The following is a 19,798-nucleotide window of genomic DNA, read 5'->3' as shown; positions in this document are numbered from 1 at the left end:
GAACCTCTCTCTCTTACCCTTTTGCTCTTTTACGCTTTTGCTTTCTTGCCCTTTTACGCTCTTACCCCCTCATGCCCTCTATCCCTCTCTTCTCTCAGGCCTGCTCCGAGCAGCGGCTGGCAGCTCCCAGCAGGGCCCTGCACCCAGGGCCTTTGCAATAAACCACAAGTTCCACGACCTGGCTTCAGAGATCTCTCCTCTCCATCCTTCCCAACCGTCCTACCCCACGATGCTCCTACAAGAGGACTTGGCCAAAGCTCTCCTTTTAAAAGTTGAAAGTCCAGTAATTAAAAGTGGGATTGTGACTTTCCTTGTCAAAATCACCACTGGGCCCAAAAAACTCTCCCTAAACCCCATCAAATTTTGATGAAGCTTTGTGAGGGAACAGTGCTCCACATGCACCATCTAATTCAGACTTCCCTGGTGATACCTTGGTAACCAAAAATAACTACAGCATGAATTTTAATTAAGTTGCATCTAAATGTTGGTGGATATTCAGGGATTTCCACACCGGTTAGGGTCTTAAAAAATATCAGCACCTAAATAACTATTCTTTGAGAAACAGAAAATAAAGGCTTTCAAATGGAAAAATCTTTAAAAATTGTTTGGGCCATTTTCAGTGCAAAATGTACTACTTTCATTTTGGGGAAAGGAAACCTCTTTTTTTCAATTTGTTGAACTTGACTTTAAAATTACGTGGTGTTCACTGCCTCCAGGGACCATGTGACTGACCCTCTTCTCCCAAGTGCACCAAGCACCAGAGTGGGATTTGATTGCTGCTCTTTTAATTCAGCACATTCTGTCAAATATTTAAAATTATGTTGAACTGATTCAAAATAAAAATATTTCACTTTCAGTTTCCCATGGACACTTTAATTTTATAAAAAGGCTTACTTGGAGAAACCCTAGAGAGAGACACAAGCCAATTCCAAAAACATCAGCTAGAACTGATGCAGAAATTTCATCTGCTCTTTCATCCTTGTGCATTTCTCATTTCAACAATCTTCATTTACTTTCCCTAGATGATGCTTTAAGTGAAAATTAATACTAGTGCTTTATGATTAAAGTGATTAGCCACCTTATACTTTCTCAGTGTGCAACTGATTAAGTGCATTGGTTATAGAGAAAAATAAACGCTGCAGACAATGAGTGCTTGTTAGCTTGCACAGTATGTATCTTTGGCACCATCTCACATTGCTTGCACACCAGGCATGTATTTAACTTGAAAATTATCCCTTTCAGGTGGTTCTAATATAGAATAAAGCAGGAAACTTTTTGCAGCATACATTGATCAGAAAATAATAATGGTCAAATGCAACTACAATACGTGAGTACTTTTTGATTCCAAAGAACAGTGTTTTGAGGCTATTTTATAGCCAGCATAAATCAGTGCATCCCCCTGGAGAGACCAACATCAGTGGCATGGTGCCGACACCAGCTGCCTGGATGGTACTAATCACAAAGCCCCAGGTCTTGTCAAGCATTCAGGGTCCAGATCTCTAAAAATGGGCTTCAGCAAAGCAATTCACATAACAACTTTCAGTGGAAGAGATACTGCTTTCAGCTGCAAACACAGCTCTGTGACACAAATCATCTCCCCTGAGGGCAATCACATCTCCCTCACAAGTCACAGCCTCTTTTGCAGAAAAAGCCTCTTTCTGTGCCCTCTGGCCACATGAAATAATCCAGAGGAGAAACAGCCTTTATGATAAAGCCCCGATCTTGGCCCTATCAACTGAGTGATGCAAGATGGTCCGGGAACTCAGTCCCTCTGGGAGACAGCGTCGGAATACCCAGTGAGCTCGCAGCCACCGCAGGCTACCCTTAGCAAGCTCAGTGATTGTCAGCTCTTTAGTGATTACCAGCTTTCTTAGGATTTCAACTCTTTGCTTGATCCCGAGGGCGTCTTGGCTGAGGCCGAAGCAGATGTGAGAGAGGAGAAGGAGAAGTCCTGGTGGTTCCACAGCGATGGTTTATTGGGGAGTCTGTGAAGGGTTCCAGCGACAGTTCTTCTTCTGTCAAATGGGCTAAAACAGCCCCTTTTTATAGGGTATAGGGGGATCCAAACTTGTCCAATAGTAGGGGTCAGGAAGAAGTAGCCTATGAGGTTACATAGATAAGCTATGGGGCGAGGGGTCAAAGACAGGAGCTTATTTTGCTGTCTCATTATGACTCAGCAGTTCCTACTGTTAAGTCTCAATCCTCCATGGAGCTCTCACCAACTCCATAGTTCTGCTACAAGCCTTTACATTCTTTCTGCCGTTCCATCTTTTTGATTAAGTGGAAAGCTAGAGATTACTATTACAGAAACTTTTTACCTTTCATTAAATAGGAAGACACTGACATCTCCTTTACACAGGCTTCTCTCCCCCATTGGCAGTGCTCATGTTAAGCAGCACTAAGGTACAGAGCAGAGGAACTGTACAGTCATCTTATTTAGACTTCAATATACAAGCACCAATGACATGTCCCTTTAATAACAGTTACTGTTGGGAGCAGGCAAAGACTGTTTGTAGAAGCCCATTATGTTTTCCAAGATTTGAAGCATTTTCTGTATGTGACTAATTCAGGACACCCCTCCAGGTACACTGAGAACCTTATATGCCTGGCTGATATGATCAGAGAGGGCATCATCTCTTTTTTAGCCTTTATTATGTTCTGAGGAAAAAAACCAAAACAGATTGCACAGAGCATAGAAATGAGCCCAGAAGCTGATCCTGCACAGAATAACAGAAAAAAAAATAGCTACGTCTGAAAGAGAATTTAATTATTTTCCCGGTAACTTCTAATTTTTTTCCAGTGAAGCTTTATTGTCATGCATGTCCTGAGTAATCATATCTAAATTCTAAAATAAGCCCCTGAGCTGCCAGACACCACCTGAGCAGCATAAACAGCCCAACAGAAGGCTACCAGTTTTGACTGCTAAGGCATCAGTCAGCCTCGCATTTTAACACTGGATCCACCCTTCCATCCTGGCAAAAGAGAGGCTTCATTCTGTCTCAGCAATTTCTTGAAGCAGATTGTGGCAGAAATTTCATTAACAGCCTTCATCCATCAGTGTTCTAACTGAATCTTCAGTGCTAGCAGAAGGATGTATTGTGAATTTAACCCAGGATTTGTTTGATCATTTTTAGGTTTTATGCTAGTGTTTATTTTAGAAAACCTATTAGCAAGACCCCAACTCCAAAGCAACACCAGAAAACCCAAAAGAAACCAACCAAGCCCAAATCTAATTAGTGATGTGCTGAAACAAGTTATTATATTTTTCTATAATAAATGCTTTTTTAACATTACAATTAAAAATAGATGCTAGCAATTACAGTCAGCACATAGAGTTTTCCCATAAAATACCTTTAATGTATCAGAAGTAAATGTTTATTGAAATGAAGTGTCTAGTGCATGTGCTGCATAGCCCTTTGAAATGCAGCAGGAAATGCAGTCTGTCTCAGAGTCTTTTGAAAATCATGCCACAGGAATCAGATTTCATAAAGTTGCCTGATACCATACACTAGGCCAGTAGGAACCTGACTCTCCCATGTTTACGATTCCTGAGGATTCCCTGGGTTCATATTAAGTGCAGAGACACTGGGAGCTTTTCAATCTCTTCAGAGTGTTTCCAACAAATTTTGCCCTGAGAAGGGACAACATTGTCCTCCCCACCAGTTACATGTGGACTCTACTGGACTCGAAAAAAATCAGCTGGGATTTAGGGGTGGGGGGGCGGTGAGTTACCAAGGCCAAAGCAGTGTGGATCAATAAATGTTAGTGCAGCTTTGTCAGCTCTACAAAATCCCACAACTATGCCCTAGAGATTTTTACTGGAGATACTAATGGTTTGTACTGGTAAATCATTGTGCTCAGGCTCATGGCTACCAGAACAGTTTGCTGGTTCTTTTTGTGTTGTGCAGGGAGGCCAAATCATACTCAGAAATTCATGGTAATGAAGGAAAAACAGACTTTCTAAAAGTAAGAAGATGCTCTGTGCTGTTGCTATGCTTTGCTGTACATATTGCAGTGCAAAATTTATTGCCTGTATTATTTCTTATTCGTTTTGTGGCTGTAAAGACTATCCAATGGTGTTTTTGTTCCTCTAGCAAACAATGGCAAATGCAGCTCAGAACAGAAGTGGAACATTTCCCTGCTTCACTGCTTATGTGATAAGATAATTATTCCAAAAATATGCTCCCACTGTCAGCAAGGCAAGGGGAGCTGTTGCGGTATTGGCTGGAGATAAGTTATCAAAAGTGATGAGAGAAAGACTGCTTTCTGTTTGGAGATGCTGACAAAGCAGGAAGAGAAGACAGGTAAGGCAATCTGCTGTTCACATCTAAATGAGAAATTATAGATGATGGAAAACTTTGACTAACCCTGAGGTAAATCCAAAAGTCTTCCCTCATTCCTTACATATGGCCTTTCCTGTGTACAGTTTGAGTGACAGTGACAAGGACCTTAGAAGATAAGACTGCACCATAAGGACTTGTAGTACAGACAAGAAAAGAGAGGAGGTTTGGGCAAGGCCAGCAATGAACCACTGCTCAGGTTGATGCTTGTTTGTACATGTTACATCTGTGAAATTCTACAGAATTCAAAATCTTTTCAATTCCTATCTATTACTAAGAATTGCTGCTTGATTCTCATTGTACATTTATCAATACTTGGTAAAAATGTTACCTATTCCCATAGTCACCTCCAGTTTTCCTACAGTGTTTTTCTTGTTCTCTCTCTCTTCCTAGGTTTGTTGAACCAAGCTTTCAGCTTCAGGCAGAGTTCAGACACTGAAACCAGCAATTTTTCACTCCTAGCCCGAGTCTCTTGGTGGGATCCTGATTTTTCTAAGTTCTGCTAATCAGGGACAAACCCACTTATAGGAGATTATCAGCTCCCCACTACTCTAAGTGGGAAAATGCTGCTACACAGACCTTCACCAGCAGGCAGAGGTCAAGGATAAAATACTGCAATAAAAGCCTGGTATCAGAGAGAGCTTAGCTTATGTTTCTGTTTGTGGTACAAGAAATCTCCATTTGCTTAGTTCTTTCTTTAAAATAGTTTGCTATGTCCATCCCCAAAAGCTGCTTTTTTTCCCTTTTATTAGACATATCTCAGATGCAGCCCCTGTAACTTGACATTTCTTTCTCACTCAGATGCTGTATCTTGGAGAAATCAGTCCTGAAAATTGCTGGGTTTATATGTACATTATCATTTGAGAGCAAACCATGGTGTAGATTAGGCCCCAACTTTTTAATTATCAGTTCATAATGAAGAGCTCTCTTTGTGGTGAAAAAAATAGTTTCCTGAAGGTTTCCAAGGTTCCCTGCAGGGTTTCCAAGGCTTGGAAGAAAATACAGATCATTCGACAATGAGTGTCTCTGCATTCACAGTGTAGAATGGAAAATTCTAGCTTTGCCATAACTCCCTGATCCCAGAAAAGCAAGTAGATATACTGCAGCAAGCCAGGAGGCAATGGTGGGAGAGCAGTCCACCCACACAATGAGCAGGCACATGTCTTTCCATGTATATAAAGATCATTAAAACCAGAAATGGATGATTTAAGCAGTAAATCTTAAAAAACTACAAAGAAAATATGGATGGAAGTGCACTCCAAGTGCTAGGTGGAAATTCAACATCTTAAGAGAAAGTACAAAGTTTTCTTCCTCAGAAAGATCTTTTTCTTCCCTGACCCTGCATTTCATCTAAGTGCTAACCTCCATTAAACTATTCAAGCAAAAAACCAGAAAGTCAAAATCATAAAAGCCAAATTAAAATGAGGAGCCAAGGACAAGGTTTTACACTTGAAAATGCTCAACTGCCAAACCTACCACCTTTGAGAGACTTTCTAATTGCTCCCAATTTTCCAAGCAAGATGTACAGACACTGCCAGGGTATGCAGCAGGCTTTAATACAATTGAGAAGCATTTTATTTGCTAAAAATAAACTATAGTAATTCAGAGAAAGCTGCCCCAAAGTGCAGACATAGTGAAACACCAAGAATGTGATACAGGAGTTTTACAAAGATGACTATAATTGCTATGTCAGCTTAAGAGACTCATTTCATTGCATTTTTACATCTAAACTGATATTTTCTTCAGTGGAATTTAAGTCCTCATCTTTAGTTCATGCCCAAATTACTACCTACTGGGAAAAAGACCCCCATGGCCTCTGAGAGACAGCAGAGGCTGCCAGAGCAGGAACTCCTGGGACTCAAGGAGGACCGTGCAGCCTTGCAGGAAGAGGCAAAGTACAGGCGAACCAAGCCCTGCACTTGCTCTGCTGTGGTTGGGCAAGGGAGATGATGGCAGGTTTTATCAGCAGTGTCCTCACTTGGACAAAGTCACTCCTGCACAAATCTTTTCAGATCCTTGTTTCAAGTCAGTTTTCTCACAAGTCTTCCATGACTGCCATTAAAGGTATGATGACCCCCATGTCCAGACAGCTTTTCTTTACAATTTTCATCCCAGTATCTCTTGACACTCAGATTTCTCTCCAGCTCCATTACTTCAGGATTTCCACCATCATGTCTGCGCACTGCCCTTCTCTGTGTCATTTTCCACTAATTTCCACAATATTCACTATTACCACTCTAAAACCAATATATTTCTGCTAAACCTGACAAATATTTATAATTAAACACAAAATATTTTGGACTATATTTATCATTAAACACAAAATATTTTGGAATTTAAAAAGAAAGCACTCTATTACAGCAGAATCTAGTTTTTGTTTGTGGGCATGATACTAATTTCACTGTTTACAACAGAACTCTTGTATCAGGTATATTGTGCAGACTTTTTGCTTGTGTACTTGAAACATGATTTTTAGAAACAGAATATCCCCGCATACTTTGTCTACACCTGCTGCTGAAAAGTCAATGTAGAGCATGTGCTTTGCCCACATCACACACTAGAACACACACAGAGCACAATTTCTGAAAAAAAAAAAAAAGCCTGCTTTTTAAGAAATTATTTATTTCTATCAATTTATGGGAACATCCTACTGAGTTACTTCTCTTGGGAGAGAATTCTGCAGTCAGAGCACAGGGTTTAATTAGGTGGTATTAAAGCCAGTTCATAAGGAGTGAAACTGGCTAATCTGCATTCTGTGGTCAGCTGTTTCCCAAATGCCTTCTCCAAAGCATTCTATATCCACTTATTATCTACCAAATGTGCTTTGCTACTTGCAACACAAATAGATTTTCATCCTCTGTGTGTTACTATGTTCCAAACTGCCCGTATGTAAAAATAACTGTCTTCCTCATTTTGGAGCTGTTCTATCCAAGTGGCTGACATTTTTTTCCAAAATTTCCATCTCACCTTGTTCCTCTTTTCACTTAATTGCAATTGCAAACTAAACCACATTGTGCAGCTGAAGCAGCCTGGCCTTCCCTCAGGAAGGGACCTGAAGATAGGAGTGCTAGTACCAATGGAGTGTTGGAGGGAGACAAAGAGTTAAGAAATGCAGGAACACTCTAGTCCAAAGGTCTGAATTCTGAGGTAGATTTGAGGAACAATCAATTTGCATAGCATGTGCTGAGAATACACAATCTGCCCTGCACATGCTCTGAAGCACTGGATCAAAACACCTGGTATAAAGGAATTAAACTGCTCCTGGAGGTTTCAAAGGCTAATACATGCCTTGCCACAGCCCACAACGCCATGGCTCTCCAAGTGATAGGGGCATTCTGCATCTTAATAGCAGGACTTAGAGAACTCTAATTCACAGGTTACTCATTTCTGTCCTAAATCCAATATTGCAAGCTGCAGCTTATTTAATGTGACACAAGACTGTCATTTCTCCACAAAGAGCCTTGTCACATTTCCACTCCTTGCATAGGTAGCCCCATTTTTGGTCTGCTTCTTTCAATGGGAAATGTACCATCACTAAGATCAGGAGTCCAGCTGTACTGCTGTTCTACTCCCTATTTAAAATTTTGTAGCAGAGACTATAGTAATAAGAAAATCCACATCTTACAGAAAACATGAGCATGAACTTACGTAGTTTGATGCAAGATCTGGATGCAGATAATCAATTCCTGCAACAAGACAATGACAGAAGAGAAACCAAAGGTTAAGAGATTCAAAAAAGATTTTCTAATGATCACAGAATAAGATTCCTTTACAACCATAGGGAAATAATCATGGTGAATAATGCAACTGATTGAAGTGAGATTCCAGTTTTTAAATGTGGACTTCTCAATAATTTATGTCAAAATCCAGATGCCATTTGAAAAAGTGAGCTGAATGACAAACTTTACTGTTTTGTAGACTAGATCTTATTTATTTATAAGGTTTAAATCACAATTTATCTTTGTATGAGTTTGGTCATCTCAAGACATACCAAACTAACAAGATTAGTAAGCACTGGATCAGTACAGGATAGAAAAATGAGTATTTTTAACCAATGTAAATTAAGTAGAAAATTACCTAGAGTAGACTTGGGGTGATCACTAAGGCAAACATTTCAGATTATATGCATGAAAGGATTAATATTGGATTAAATAATTTTAGCAAATATCTGTGTATAGGCTCCACATTTTGGTAACGTGCTAAAGATTCTAAGTGTGTAATACTCATTCTATTGTAATAGAATGATAGAATGGCAATAGAATAATAGAATACTCATTCTATTGCATGGCATCTTTCTATACATGGCAAATGTAAAAATCCCAGTGGATGGTGTAACAAAGGTGGCAGATCTACACTTAGCTGGGATACGATGACCTATTACAAAGCCAGTTAAAACATATAAAGCAAAAGCCACCAATCTCATGCTACATTTTCATCAGCACCACTCAATACTGTTTTTCTAATCACTTCCCTATTACATGATCTATTTCATTTGCAAGGAGAATACCACATCATCACAGTTTTTCTGATGGAAAGATTACTTCTCATTCTGTAAGGTCCTTAGCATTAGATTTGCCTTAAGAGACCCTTGTTACTGATCCAAATGGCAGATGGAAAATAAAAACCTCTATGAAGAATCCTGTTATCCAGGCCATCTTTTTTAGAGTTCCTAGAAACAAATTATAAGGCAAATTACTCCCTTCTGTGAAAGCTGTATCTGATGGACCATCAGTTTTATTGACACAAAGTTCAAATAGTTTGCCATCATTCCCATGACAGTCATGCCTTGCTAATCTGAAAGCCAGGTCTCGCCTCTGTGAGATCAGTGAAATCATGACACAAGAGGTCATCTCTTGGATGAGATTGATCTTTCACCAATACATAAATCAAGTTGCTCAAGACTTAATCCAACCTGGCCCTGAACACCCCTACAACCTCCCTGGCATCCTGTTACAGTATCTCACCACCCTCATAGCAAAGAATTTCTTCCTAATATCCAGATGTCTGAGTCTACTTTCTTACTTCCACAAAAACCTTGCCACAGGAGTAAGCAAGTGAGGAACAGAAATAAGTAAGGACAGATCTCAGCTGACTCTAGAAAACATATGTTGATACAGACATTTTATTTATTTTTAATTTTATTCAGCCTCATTAAAGGAAAACATTCAAAGTTTATTCCAAAGAGTGTTGAGAGACTGCATGGAATTCCTTTACTTCAGCAAGAACCCATAAGTAGAAGAGCTGTAACTTCAACTGTACCTTTTATCTTCATCTTTCCTGAACTTAGTCTGAAACTAGCAATACATCTAATATGCAGATCTTCACTGATATTCAGTATGAAAATGTTTAACTATTTCCGCTATCAATGATGACTGAAAATAATGTAATCCAAAAAACATTTTCTTTGGTATTTTTTGTACAGCAATTTCTTCCTCCAGTCAGTGCCTACAGAAATCAAGGGGAGTTTCTCCTTAGGTTTAATAGTCATTACAGCGTGACCTGGAAGATATCTGAATGATAATTGCAAACTATTTCTAATGCTTGGATATCCATTCCTCAGTACCCCTATCTTTGTATCATATTTTCCCTGAAGATCTCAAAGGATTTACAGAGGCTGGAAGTCTCACCACTACAAGTAATTGATTATTACTTTTTAATCTTTTTTTTTAACTTCAATTAAATGAAAAAAGTCTACCTAAAGGATTAAATTAGTACTCAGTCTTCACTTACCATCATCCATAATTCCTATGGTTACTCCCTTCCCTGTGTATCCCAGCTCCCATGCTTCAGCTACATTAAGGTCAAGTCCAGGAGTCCCATCTGCTTGACCAGTGTTAATCTAATACATCAGTGAAAAAACAAAAAAGCTTTTTTTACTTGACTGACATATTTCCACAATCACTGGTTCTCCCTTTATGCCTTTGCATGCATCTTTGGTACAGAAAACATATTCCATATGTTTTTGGAGTATGCATCTGTCCATAATCATATCTACTGCAATAATGCAGCTGTAAAAAAAACAACCAAGCAAACAAAAACAACAACAACAAAAAAAAAAAAAAAAAAAAAAAACCAAACCAAACAAAAAACAATTAAAAACTCCCCAACAACAAAAAATACCTGACAAAATCCAACACTGGCAAAATTCAATTTTTTGTGGTTTATAAGATTTGGTTAAACACAGAATCTTTTGGACCCCAAAAAACGAGTTTTCCATTTAATATGTCAGCCAGTGGATCAATCTAAGAAAAAAGTTAGAACAACTGATTTTACAGAGGACTTTTTTATGAGCAAGACATACTTTTTCTTGAAAGCAGAGATCTACTGTATAGCTTCCTAAATTTTTGTCATTTTTATCACTGCAACATTTTGATTAACTACCAGAAGGTAAGTGATTTAATCCTCACTTCAGTTTATCGACTCATCAAGGATAAAATCCCATCCATGCTAATGTGCCTCCAATTCATTTGATAACTATTGCCTCAGGAAGTAAAAAAAACCTGCAGCCATATTGGGTGGATTAATGAAACATAAGAAATGGATTAAGAGGAAGAAACATTACTCTTAAGCAAAAATACACTTCTTAAGTTAACAAGGCAGTACTGTATTTACTGAGTATTTAATCATAAATATGTTGCAACAATAAAACTGGCCAGAACTACTTTGTCAACTTTTTAAATTAAAAAATCATTTCAATTCCAAGTAAAAATAGAACTTTTCTTTCATGACTAAAGACTTCTCACTCTAAAAAAACTGACACAAAAAACCTGAAACAATTAAGCAAAATACAAATTTCCTTTGACATTAGCTTAAGCCAAAATTCACCCATTTTCAGCTCTTCTTTTTTTGCCAAATTATATTCAAATTTACATAAAAAAAGAAAAGCTTTAACTTTTGCTAGCAAATACATTTAAATTTTTTGTTATAATTCCATAACAATATTTTACCTAGCAACAACTCAAAGACATGATTCATATGCAGTTCTAGGGGTCACATCAGCACACCAGCAACGCCCACACGACATCAATACAGTTCTCTTTCAAGCCTTCTAAGGATCTTTCCATTGACTGAAAAGAAATTTATCTCTTGAAATGTGCTGGATCTTCCCAATATAAAAGGAGTACAATTAAAACCAACACAACAGAGCCTTGGATCCATTCCCAAGTCCTGCATTTGGAAAGAACTGTTGGAAAATAATGCAACTGCGTAGAATGACTTGAATGATTTAGTTATGATTACTGTGATTATTTCGTTATGATTACTGTGATTTTCTCTCAGAACTTACCAGGTACCACTGCTTTGTAAATAAAGGATCATTCATGTTGATGTCAATGTCATTGATGTCTCTATATCCTCGCTTCCTTCGGATGAATCCCTCCTGTTGCACAGCTTTTCTCACCTGGAAGGGTTAATTTTTACATCTTTACCTCAGCATTCTTGACACATGTAAAAAGCTTATTTTTGACTTGTTTTCGTGAGTGATAAGGGTTATGAAAACACACTATTTGTGTCATTCATTTGCAACTTCTAAACCAGGGACTGATTCCAGTCAGAATTTACAAAGAGGTAGAAAGCTCCAGGACTACTGCAACAGCTGTGAGGGGAAGAGACTCCCACAGAGTGACCTATCTGGAGAAAAACTCAGCTTGAACATGTTTTAGACACCAACCAATCAGCATAAGAGTGAGCCCCTCTCCAGGCATCATTATTATAATGAGTCCTCTTGTCACAGTTGTATTTTCCATTGCCACCAAAATAGAAGCTTAAATTATTTAACAAATTCCAAATATGTCACAGCTCCAAGCTGTAGACATTTGTCAGAGTGAGGAAGCAGGTCTCAACCACACTTCTACTTTTCCAGATTTTTCTCCAGGGCATTATAAGATCATTAGATAACCTTTCCTGGTTGATAGGGAGGAACAATCTGATTATTTATGCCACAACATTATACAGGAGGTGAAGGACTCCTATAGAGGCTGTACATGTGCTGGCAGTCTTGTAATTTTATTTTCATCCAAAAAATCTATCAAAAAGAATCCCCCCGACTCGCCTTTTTATAGCAGGACTGGACACTGCCAAAGAAATTTTCTGGGAGAAAAAAATCCGGTCTTGTGAGCTTTCATCATACTTCTGAGGCTCTCAAAAATGTCTTGTAAAATGATCTACTTTCAAGGATTATCCTTGCACTAAACAAGTGATAAATAAATATGCTGGTAAGGAAAACTATACGGCAAAAAAGCCACTAAACTGACCACACTGGCTGAAGTATAGGATATGAAAACACAGGTTATAAAACACAAGTCATCACAGATTTTCAGAAGTCCTTTTCTTTATGCACCACAAATCCACAAGACATTTAAGGAAGCACTGTTGAAAATAAGAAAAGTTAAACATGCAAATATCTTTGGAGGCAGGAACTTCAAATGTCAGACCATAACCATCTTATTCGTACCCAAGTAAAAGAGCCTTCCTAAAGGAAACCACTCAGTGGGTGTAACTGGAGTTGTAATATTAGTAACATATTCACAGACCTTGCAAAGGTGCTGTCAACTTTGGCATACTTATTTTGCACTCTTTAGCCTAACACCTGACAACAAGACAGCATGAAGAGTACTAACATTTAATTGAAAAAAAAAAAAAAAGAAAAAAAAAAAGAAAAAGAGAGAGAGAGAAAAAGAAAAAATCTGACCTAAGAGGAATTAAAATGAAAAATTATTAAAACCATTAAAATCATTAAATACAAGAAGGCAGTAAGACCCCCTAACAAATCTAATAACTCAGAGAACAACTTTTACATGTGTGACTTTGGCATTTCAGATTAAAAATACATACATATGAGTTACACTACTGTGTCATAGCAACCTTATATATATAGTGTCAGTCAAAATCAACACAGGAGAAATTCATCCAAAGGTTCAATCAGATCTTAGGACAGTTGAATCATTCTTGGAGGCATCTTTCTGTCTCAGTTAATTAAAGCATGAGCATAAGAGACAGTGCTCAGTGAGGTGTCTGTGACAGAGGTGAAACTGGAATCTAACTGATGGGGGCTAAAAGCTATTTTCCTCACATCTCTATTGTTTCACTATAACCCCGGAAACGTAATACTAATTCACAGAGAGTAGGATAGGGCACAGCATGGCCCTAGTGAAAAGGCAGTGTAAAAGGTTTCTACCAATATACTTGTATGAATTTTACCTCCTTAACTAAAGGCATCGTTATGCTTGCCCAATTATCCCATCATAAAAAAACCCAAACAATAATAACAGTAGTAGCAATTTTAATTGAATAGTTAAAATAAAAAATATGAAATTGGATACAATACAATTTGATTAAAATAAGGGAAAATTTAGTTCCAATAATAGTGCATAAGCAAAAGATAACCGCGGGGTACGAAGGGCAGGGTTCTGGGCCCCTTGCCACATCACGTACAAGCTTGCCAAGTAAAGATTCCCCCTTTTATGCCATGTGTAAATACCATCTCCTCCCATTTTCGGTTCGTCATATCTCTATCTCCGCCCTCATTACCACCTTTACCGCACATATGCCACCACTCGGTTTGGTGGTCGCACCAGTCTTTGGGGGTCATCTGATCTTCATTTCGCAGTCTTCATCTGCGTCCTTTAATTCACCTTTGGGTTACACATGCGCACCAAGCCACTACAATGTAAGCCAAGACTAACGTATCACTACATCTACAGATCAAGGCAATAAATCCCTTATAATTAGCATTTTCTGGGACCCAACCATGTTTTTGCTCATTTTTAGCAACTGCACCTTCGGCTTCTTTCCTGTGGTCCTCGAGAACATCTGCTGGGAAGGTGGGAGATGGAGCCCCTCCTCTCCCTCTCTTCTTTGGCATTACAACTTTAAACTATTTTATTATTCCCAAATATTAATTACAGTATCAATATTGATTACTGTTTCAATTTTTATCAGCATGAATCATCCCTATTTATCACAGCATCAAGTGGTAATATACTGAATCAGTTCTTTCACTTATATGTGTGCTCCCAATACTTGTGCAGGTTCATTAAAAGTGGAATGGATTGAAAGTAAAGAAAAAATCTAATATGAAATAACCTGGTAAGAGGACAGTGACTAAGCAGGACCCATACAAGGTGTACTTCATGGCACCAGGTCACTGCACACAGTAAAGAAAGCTATAAGCACAGTGTTTGACAGCTCTAAGACAAAGCTCAGTGATGCTATGGAGACAGAGCAACACGTGTCGCTCTGCCTCCCCGCTCCCAGCCTCTCCCCTGCCTCTCTGCTTGCCACTGCAAACCCCAAGCTGTCACCAGAGAACATAATTAGGAACAGAAGACAAGCCTCATGCAGAGGGATGCCAGAGAAAAAGATTTCAGTCGTTTGTGCTCCCATGTAAGCTTGCTGGCTCTGCAGGACCTGCCTGCATTAAGGCACTGAATTAGGATTAAGTACAAAAGGATTCCTACCAATTAAAAAGCAATGCTGGGGAGCCCTGGCTTGTCTTTTAAGACAATGGAGAGGAAGAGAGAGAGCAATTTGCAGAAATAGCACAGGCTGTTTTCCCTCTTCAGTATCATCTTTTTTGTCTGATTTGTTCCATCTTCACAATACAACATGGTGTATTTTTTGTATAACATTATAATTTTCTGAGACAAGGGAAATACACCCCTCAAAGAGGCATAATTTTCACTGAACTGAAACCACTCTGCAGGCTGTTTTCTAAATGTTTCACTTGGAGAAGGGGTAACAGGATGCCACCATCCACAGACAGAACACTCTCAGAAATTCTGGAACCTCCTTTTCACCACAAAAACAAAGGGAGTTTCCTCATATTTGCAAATAACAGTAAGTAATAAAATTAAAACTAGAAAAGATGAGGCATTTTTGTGGAATAAAAAAAAAAGAGTTGAAATTTTTGGAAAAGGTCTTGGTAGCTTTTTCCATGAGCTACAAATTGCCTTAGTCAGCTGCCTCGCAGCATGATCTTAACCAGCACAAGGTAAGAATTAGCCTTTTTCCTTACAAAGATATGTTTAGAAAGCAATGAGCCCAAGAACAGGTAACATCCATATATTACAGAAAAAAAGATCCCTAAAAAACAAATTTGGAAAATGATCATGCAAATCCAGTGATCTGTGTGGAAAACTGCCCATTTAGGGCTGCACACAGCTGACTCAGTAAAATCTTTGTCTTCTTGCTAACTGGGCACCTGTGTTAGAAAAATGCACTTTTTTTTCCCAAGAAGGAAATTTCTGCTTTCATATGTAGTTTAGATCAGGAGAGGGACTGCATCTGATTCTACTTCTGAAAGAAGAGTAGGCGTCCCCAGTAATACAAAGGCATTAAGTACCATACCAAGGTTTCATAAACGCATGCACGAAAGAACACGTCTACATGTGTAACAGTAGCAAAGTGCTGGAAAACATTCTCATCTTGTAACATGCACAATCCCATCGGCTTGTGTGACATTCAGACTTGGAACCCAGCCCTCATTCCCACGCACAATGCAACATCAAACCAGCTTTTAAATCCTTATTTCTCTAACTGAAGCAGATAAAGCAGCATTTATAGGACAGGCTTTGGATAACAGCCACTAAATGATTCAAGCCTGTGAAGTATGATATTTATTAGAACCCAGTGAAACAAAAAGATTTTCTTACAAATATAGCATGAATTTTACCATCTCAAAATTAGGTTTATTTATCCACAATAACAGCCTTTTGTTTATTTCATTCCTAAGTAATTTCTTCCTTTTTCATTAGGATACAAGTTTAAGTACAGATCAGAACCTGAGCATCTACTTTATTAGCATAAAATTAAATTATGAAAAATTTATTAGCTGTGTTGTAACCAGAATGAAGGTCATGTATCAAAGGTAGCCCATGGATGGCTTTATTTACAAGGGAAAAAAGGTTTCTAGTATTGATTTTCATTATACTTCTGCATGGTGCATACAGTCACTTGGATGATGATAAACCAGCAGGATACTGCATGCAAAACCAATTCACAAAATAATCAATTGACTGCAGTACTGCTCTGGAAGGGCAAGGAACTGCACCACTGTACTATGCTCTCCGCTCCCATGAATGCCAAGACAATCAGCTCCTCATTTTAAAGGAACAGGGTTAATTGCACCAATGAGATCCTGCAGTTAAATGACTCTGTTATATTGAGCATAAATGACAGATTTGCTAAATCATTCATACCAGTGGGTGTACAAAAGTGAAACAGTACCTACAGCTTGAACCTCTAACACCAAGAACTTCAAAACAGGAGAATTTGAATCAAATTCCAGAGGAAGAAGGTGGTCCCAACTGATGACATCAAATAGCATGTTGGGGGATTTAAAAACCAACAAGCACATAGCAGTGAGTTGATGAATCAAAGGAAGTAATGGTTCCTTTTTCTCTAAAGCCTCAGGGTTAATACAGGTCTGTTACTGAGGGTGAAGTACAGAAACCAATAGCCTGTATTTTTTCAAGAAGTCAGGCTGGTGGCTGGAGTCAGGCCCTATAAACTGTACTAAAGATCAACATCCCTTGAAGGTGGTTTGGGACAGTGTGTCCAGATGCACAAAGGCATCACCAAACAAACCATCTTCAGATAGTGGAACGCTGTACTGACTGTTGGCAGCATTAATTTCTCATATCCAAAGAAACATGGTGGCAACAAAAGAGAGAAGCAGAAAAGTTCAATTGAGACAGTGATCAGCACATCCAACCTGTTGGAAAACATACCAGTTTAAAAATTTTTGTATAACTTTAGTCAAGGGATTTTGTTTGCCTTTCCCTGGGGAAAAATAATTTTAAGTTTCTTTCCAGGGCATTGTGCCTCTAGATAAGGTCTGATAAATTTAACATCTCAACAGACTGGGAATAGCCCAAAAAAGAAAAGAGCCACCAGTGGCCATATATGAACATCTACCCCAGACTCTACCTCTGGCAGAGTTGAAGACATCTCCTCCAGAAAAGACTGGTATGAAAATCAAATAATGAAGATGTACTTAACATCAGAAGCAAAGAAATATAGATACAATAGGACACCAAGTACTAAGAACTACACAACTTTAGACCAATGAACACTGACCCAACTTGTTTCTATGAGTTTTGACTGTATAAAAAAATCTGAAAAATCTAGTATTTGTCATGTGTCATGGAATGATTCTCTCTGCAGAATCAGGCTATGCATGGATGATTTCTGTGATACATCTTGGCCAAATAATAAAGTAACACCTTGACTCTCTAACATTTAAAATGTTGTTAGACAGTTTTTGTTTTTCCCGCTATTTCAGTGACAAACCCTTTAGCAAGCTATGAGAATGGGACAGCATGTCCCATTCAGCATTCACAAGCTCTTAGGGGTGTTATTCATAAATGACATCCCTTTGTGGCTAAAGCCAATACTAAGTTACTGGGTGCATATTTTCACCTCTGATTTCTAAATTCTTAGACAAATATGTTTATTTTACTATCCATTCCATCTGTATCATGAGAGGTGTATATATTAGAGAAATACAATGTCAGAGAGGATCACCCATCTCGCATTCTACATCTCTGTTAAAGCTGCTAAGTAATCCATTTTTGTGTGACTCTCCACTACAAAATAAAAGTAGTAACACTGAAGCTCCTCACTAGCAAAAAGAAAAGATCTACTTGAACTGCAGCAAGTCAGATGAACAAAGCAAAACTGAATTACTTTCAAATGGCGATGGGGACAGCTCATTTCTATAAATGAAATGATAACCAGGGATAAAGAGGCTGCTAAACACTATTCAGACAGTGTACTGGGTTTGAATGGCCAGGTTTTAGCAGCAGTGCGGCTGCAGGGCTGGCTTCTGTGAGAAGCTGCTAGAAGCTTCCACCATGTCTGGCAGAGACAAGCCCTGGCAGCTCCAAAGACAGACTTGCCACTGGCAAGCCTAGGACAATCAGAAACTGTAGTAATGCCTCTGTGATAACACAATTAAGAAGAAAGAAAAAGAGTTACTGTGCAGTTGCAATTGCCAGAAAAGAGTGGGGTGAGAACATATGGGAGGAAAAACTCTGCAAACACCAAGGTCAGTGGAGAAGGCAGGGCAGGAGGTACCCCAGGCACCAGAGCTGGGGGGATTCCTCTGCAGCCTGTGGTTCAGACCATGGTGAGGCAGCTGCGCCCTGCAGCCCATGGAGATCCATGGGGATGCAGAGATCCACCTGCAGCCTGTGGAGGAGCTGGGAGTGCCTGAGAAGAGGCTGTGACCCAGTGAGAGGCCCATGGAGAGAGGAGACCACGCTAGAGCAGCCTGTCCTTGAGGGACTGCATACCATGCAAGAGTGACCCCACTCTGCAGTGATTTGGGAGGACTGCTGCCCATGGGATGGACTCACACTGCAGCAGTTTTCAGCAGCTGCTTATGAGATGGACTCAGGCTGGAAGTTTGTGGAGAACTGTCTCCTGTGGAAAGGCCCCTAAAGTGGCATGGAGAAACAATTCCCCCCTGAGCAACCAAAGAAACCACAGGTGATTCACAGGAATGGGGTTATGGTCAGTGAAACTGACCAGTGACCGTCTTCCTGCACTGCTGGAGTAGAAGGTAGAGCTGGGAAGGAGGGAGGGGTGAGGGGAAGGTGTTCTTAAGGGTTCATAATCCTGCTCTGATTTGGTTAGTGTAATAAATTCAACTCATATCTCTACCTACAGCCTGTATTGCCCATGATGTTTGATGAATGATCTCTCCCAATCCATATCTCAATACATGAACCCTTCATTATGTTATATTTTCTCTCTCCTTTCCAGCTCTGGAGAGGAGTGAGCGGCTTTGGCACACACCGGGCATGTGACCAGGGTCAACCCATCATACACAGCAATGCAGAAAATTGATGCCATTTGTTGTGACAGATTTAGATCCATCTGCTCAGTTTCAAAGTTTTTGAGCCTGTTTCGTGGCCCAGAAAGCACAAGCAGGGATATTAGAGGGCTTGTGAGTGTCACTGACCATCCAATCCTTACTAATAAAAGGAGAACTGCTCCTCTCAAGCAAACTAATGACTTCAAAGGCTCGCATAAATCTCTCCATACCTAGCAACAAGACACTGTTGCTAAACGTAGATGTTTCTGGAGAATTATTCATAACAATTTCTCCAAATTTCTCCCCAGCTGCATCCTGGCAAGTGTTTTGTACAGGGACTTACCCTATAGCAAAGATGTAGCAGCTACTACAGCATAAATCCTGTGTTAGAGAAAAATCCTTAGAAATTTGGAAGTTTATCAACAGAACTTTCCCTACCACATCTAAGCAAAGGACACATGTGTCACAGACACATTTTATGAAAAATCCTTTAATTAGGAATTTTTCTCCTGAGAAGCTGAGAGGCCTCAGGAACAAAATGTAAACAATGATTATATGCTGCTGTAGAATGCAACAAGTGCATCTTTGATTGGTCTCATGTGGTTGTTTTTAATTAATGGCCAATCACAGTCCAGCTGTA

At 39.2% G+C, this 19,798-nt stretch overlaps 1 protein-coding gene across 2 annotated transcripts in view; it reads right to left on the bottom strand.

Annotated features, from left to right (window-relative positions):
• PCSK2 (proprotein convertase subtilisin/kexin type 2) overlaps positions 1-19,798 on the bottom strand; it is a 103,042-nt gene that overhangs the window by 40,543 nt on the left and 42,701 nt on the right. For both annotated transcript variants that reach the window (XM_063152273.1, XM_063152272.1), the window contains exons 3-5: positions 11,626-11,739; positions 10,071-10,179; positions 7,989-8,026 (exon numbers count right to left, since the gene is read on the bottom strand). In XM_063152273.1, the coding sequence (XP_063008343.1) occupies positions 7,989-8,026; positions 10,071-10,179; positions 11,626-11,739 (261 nt within the window). The remainder of the gene's footprint in view (positions 1-7,988; positions 8,027-10,070; positions 10,180-11,625; positions 11,740-19,798) is intronic.

This window comes from Melospiza melodia, chromosome 3, assembly GCF_035770615.1.
Source record: "Melospiza melodia melodia isolate bMelMel2 chromosome 3, bMelMel2.pri, whole genome shotgun sequence".
In the NCBI taxonomy this organism is placed as follows: domain Eukaryota; kingdom Metazoa; phylum Chordata; class Aves; order Passeriformes; family Passerellidae; genus Melospiza; species Melospiza melodia.
The sequence above is the reverse complement of the archived record's forward strand: the minus strand, read 5'-3'. Positions and strand labels throughout refer to the sequence as shown.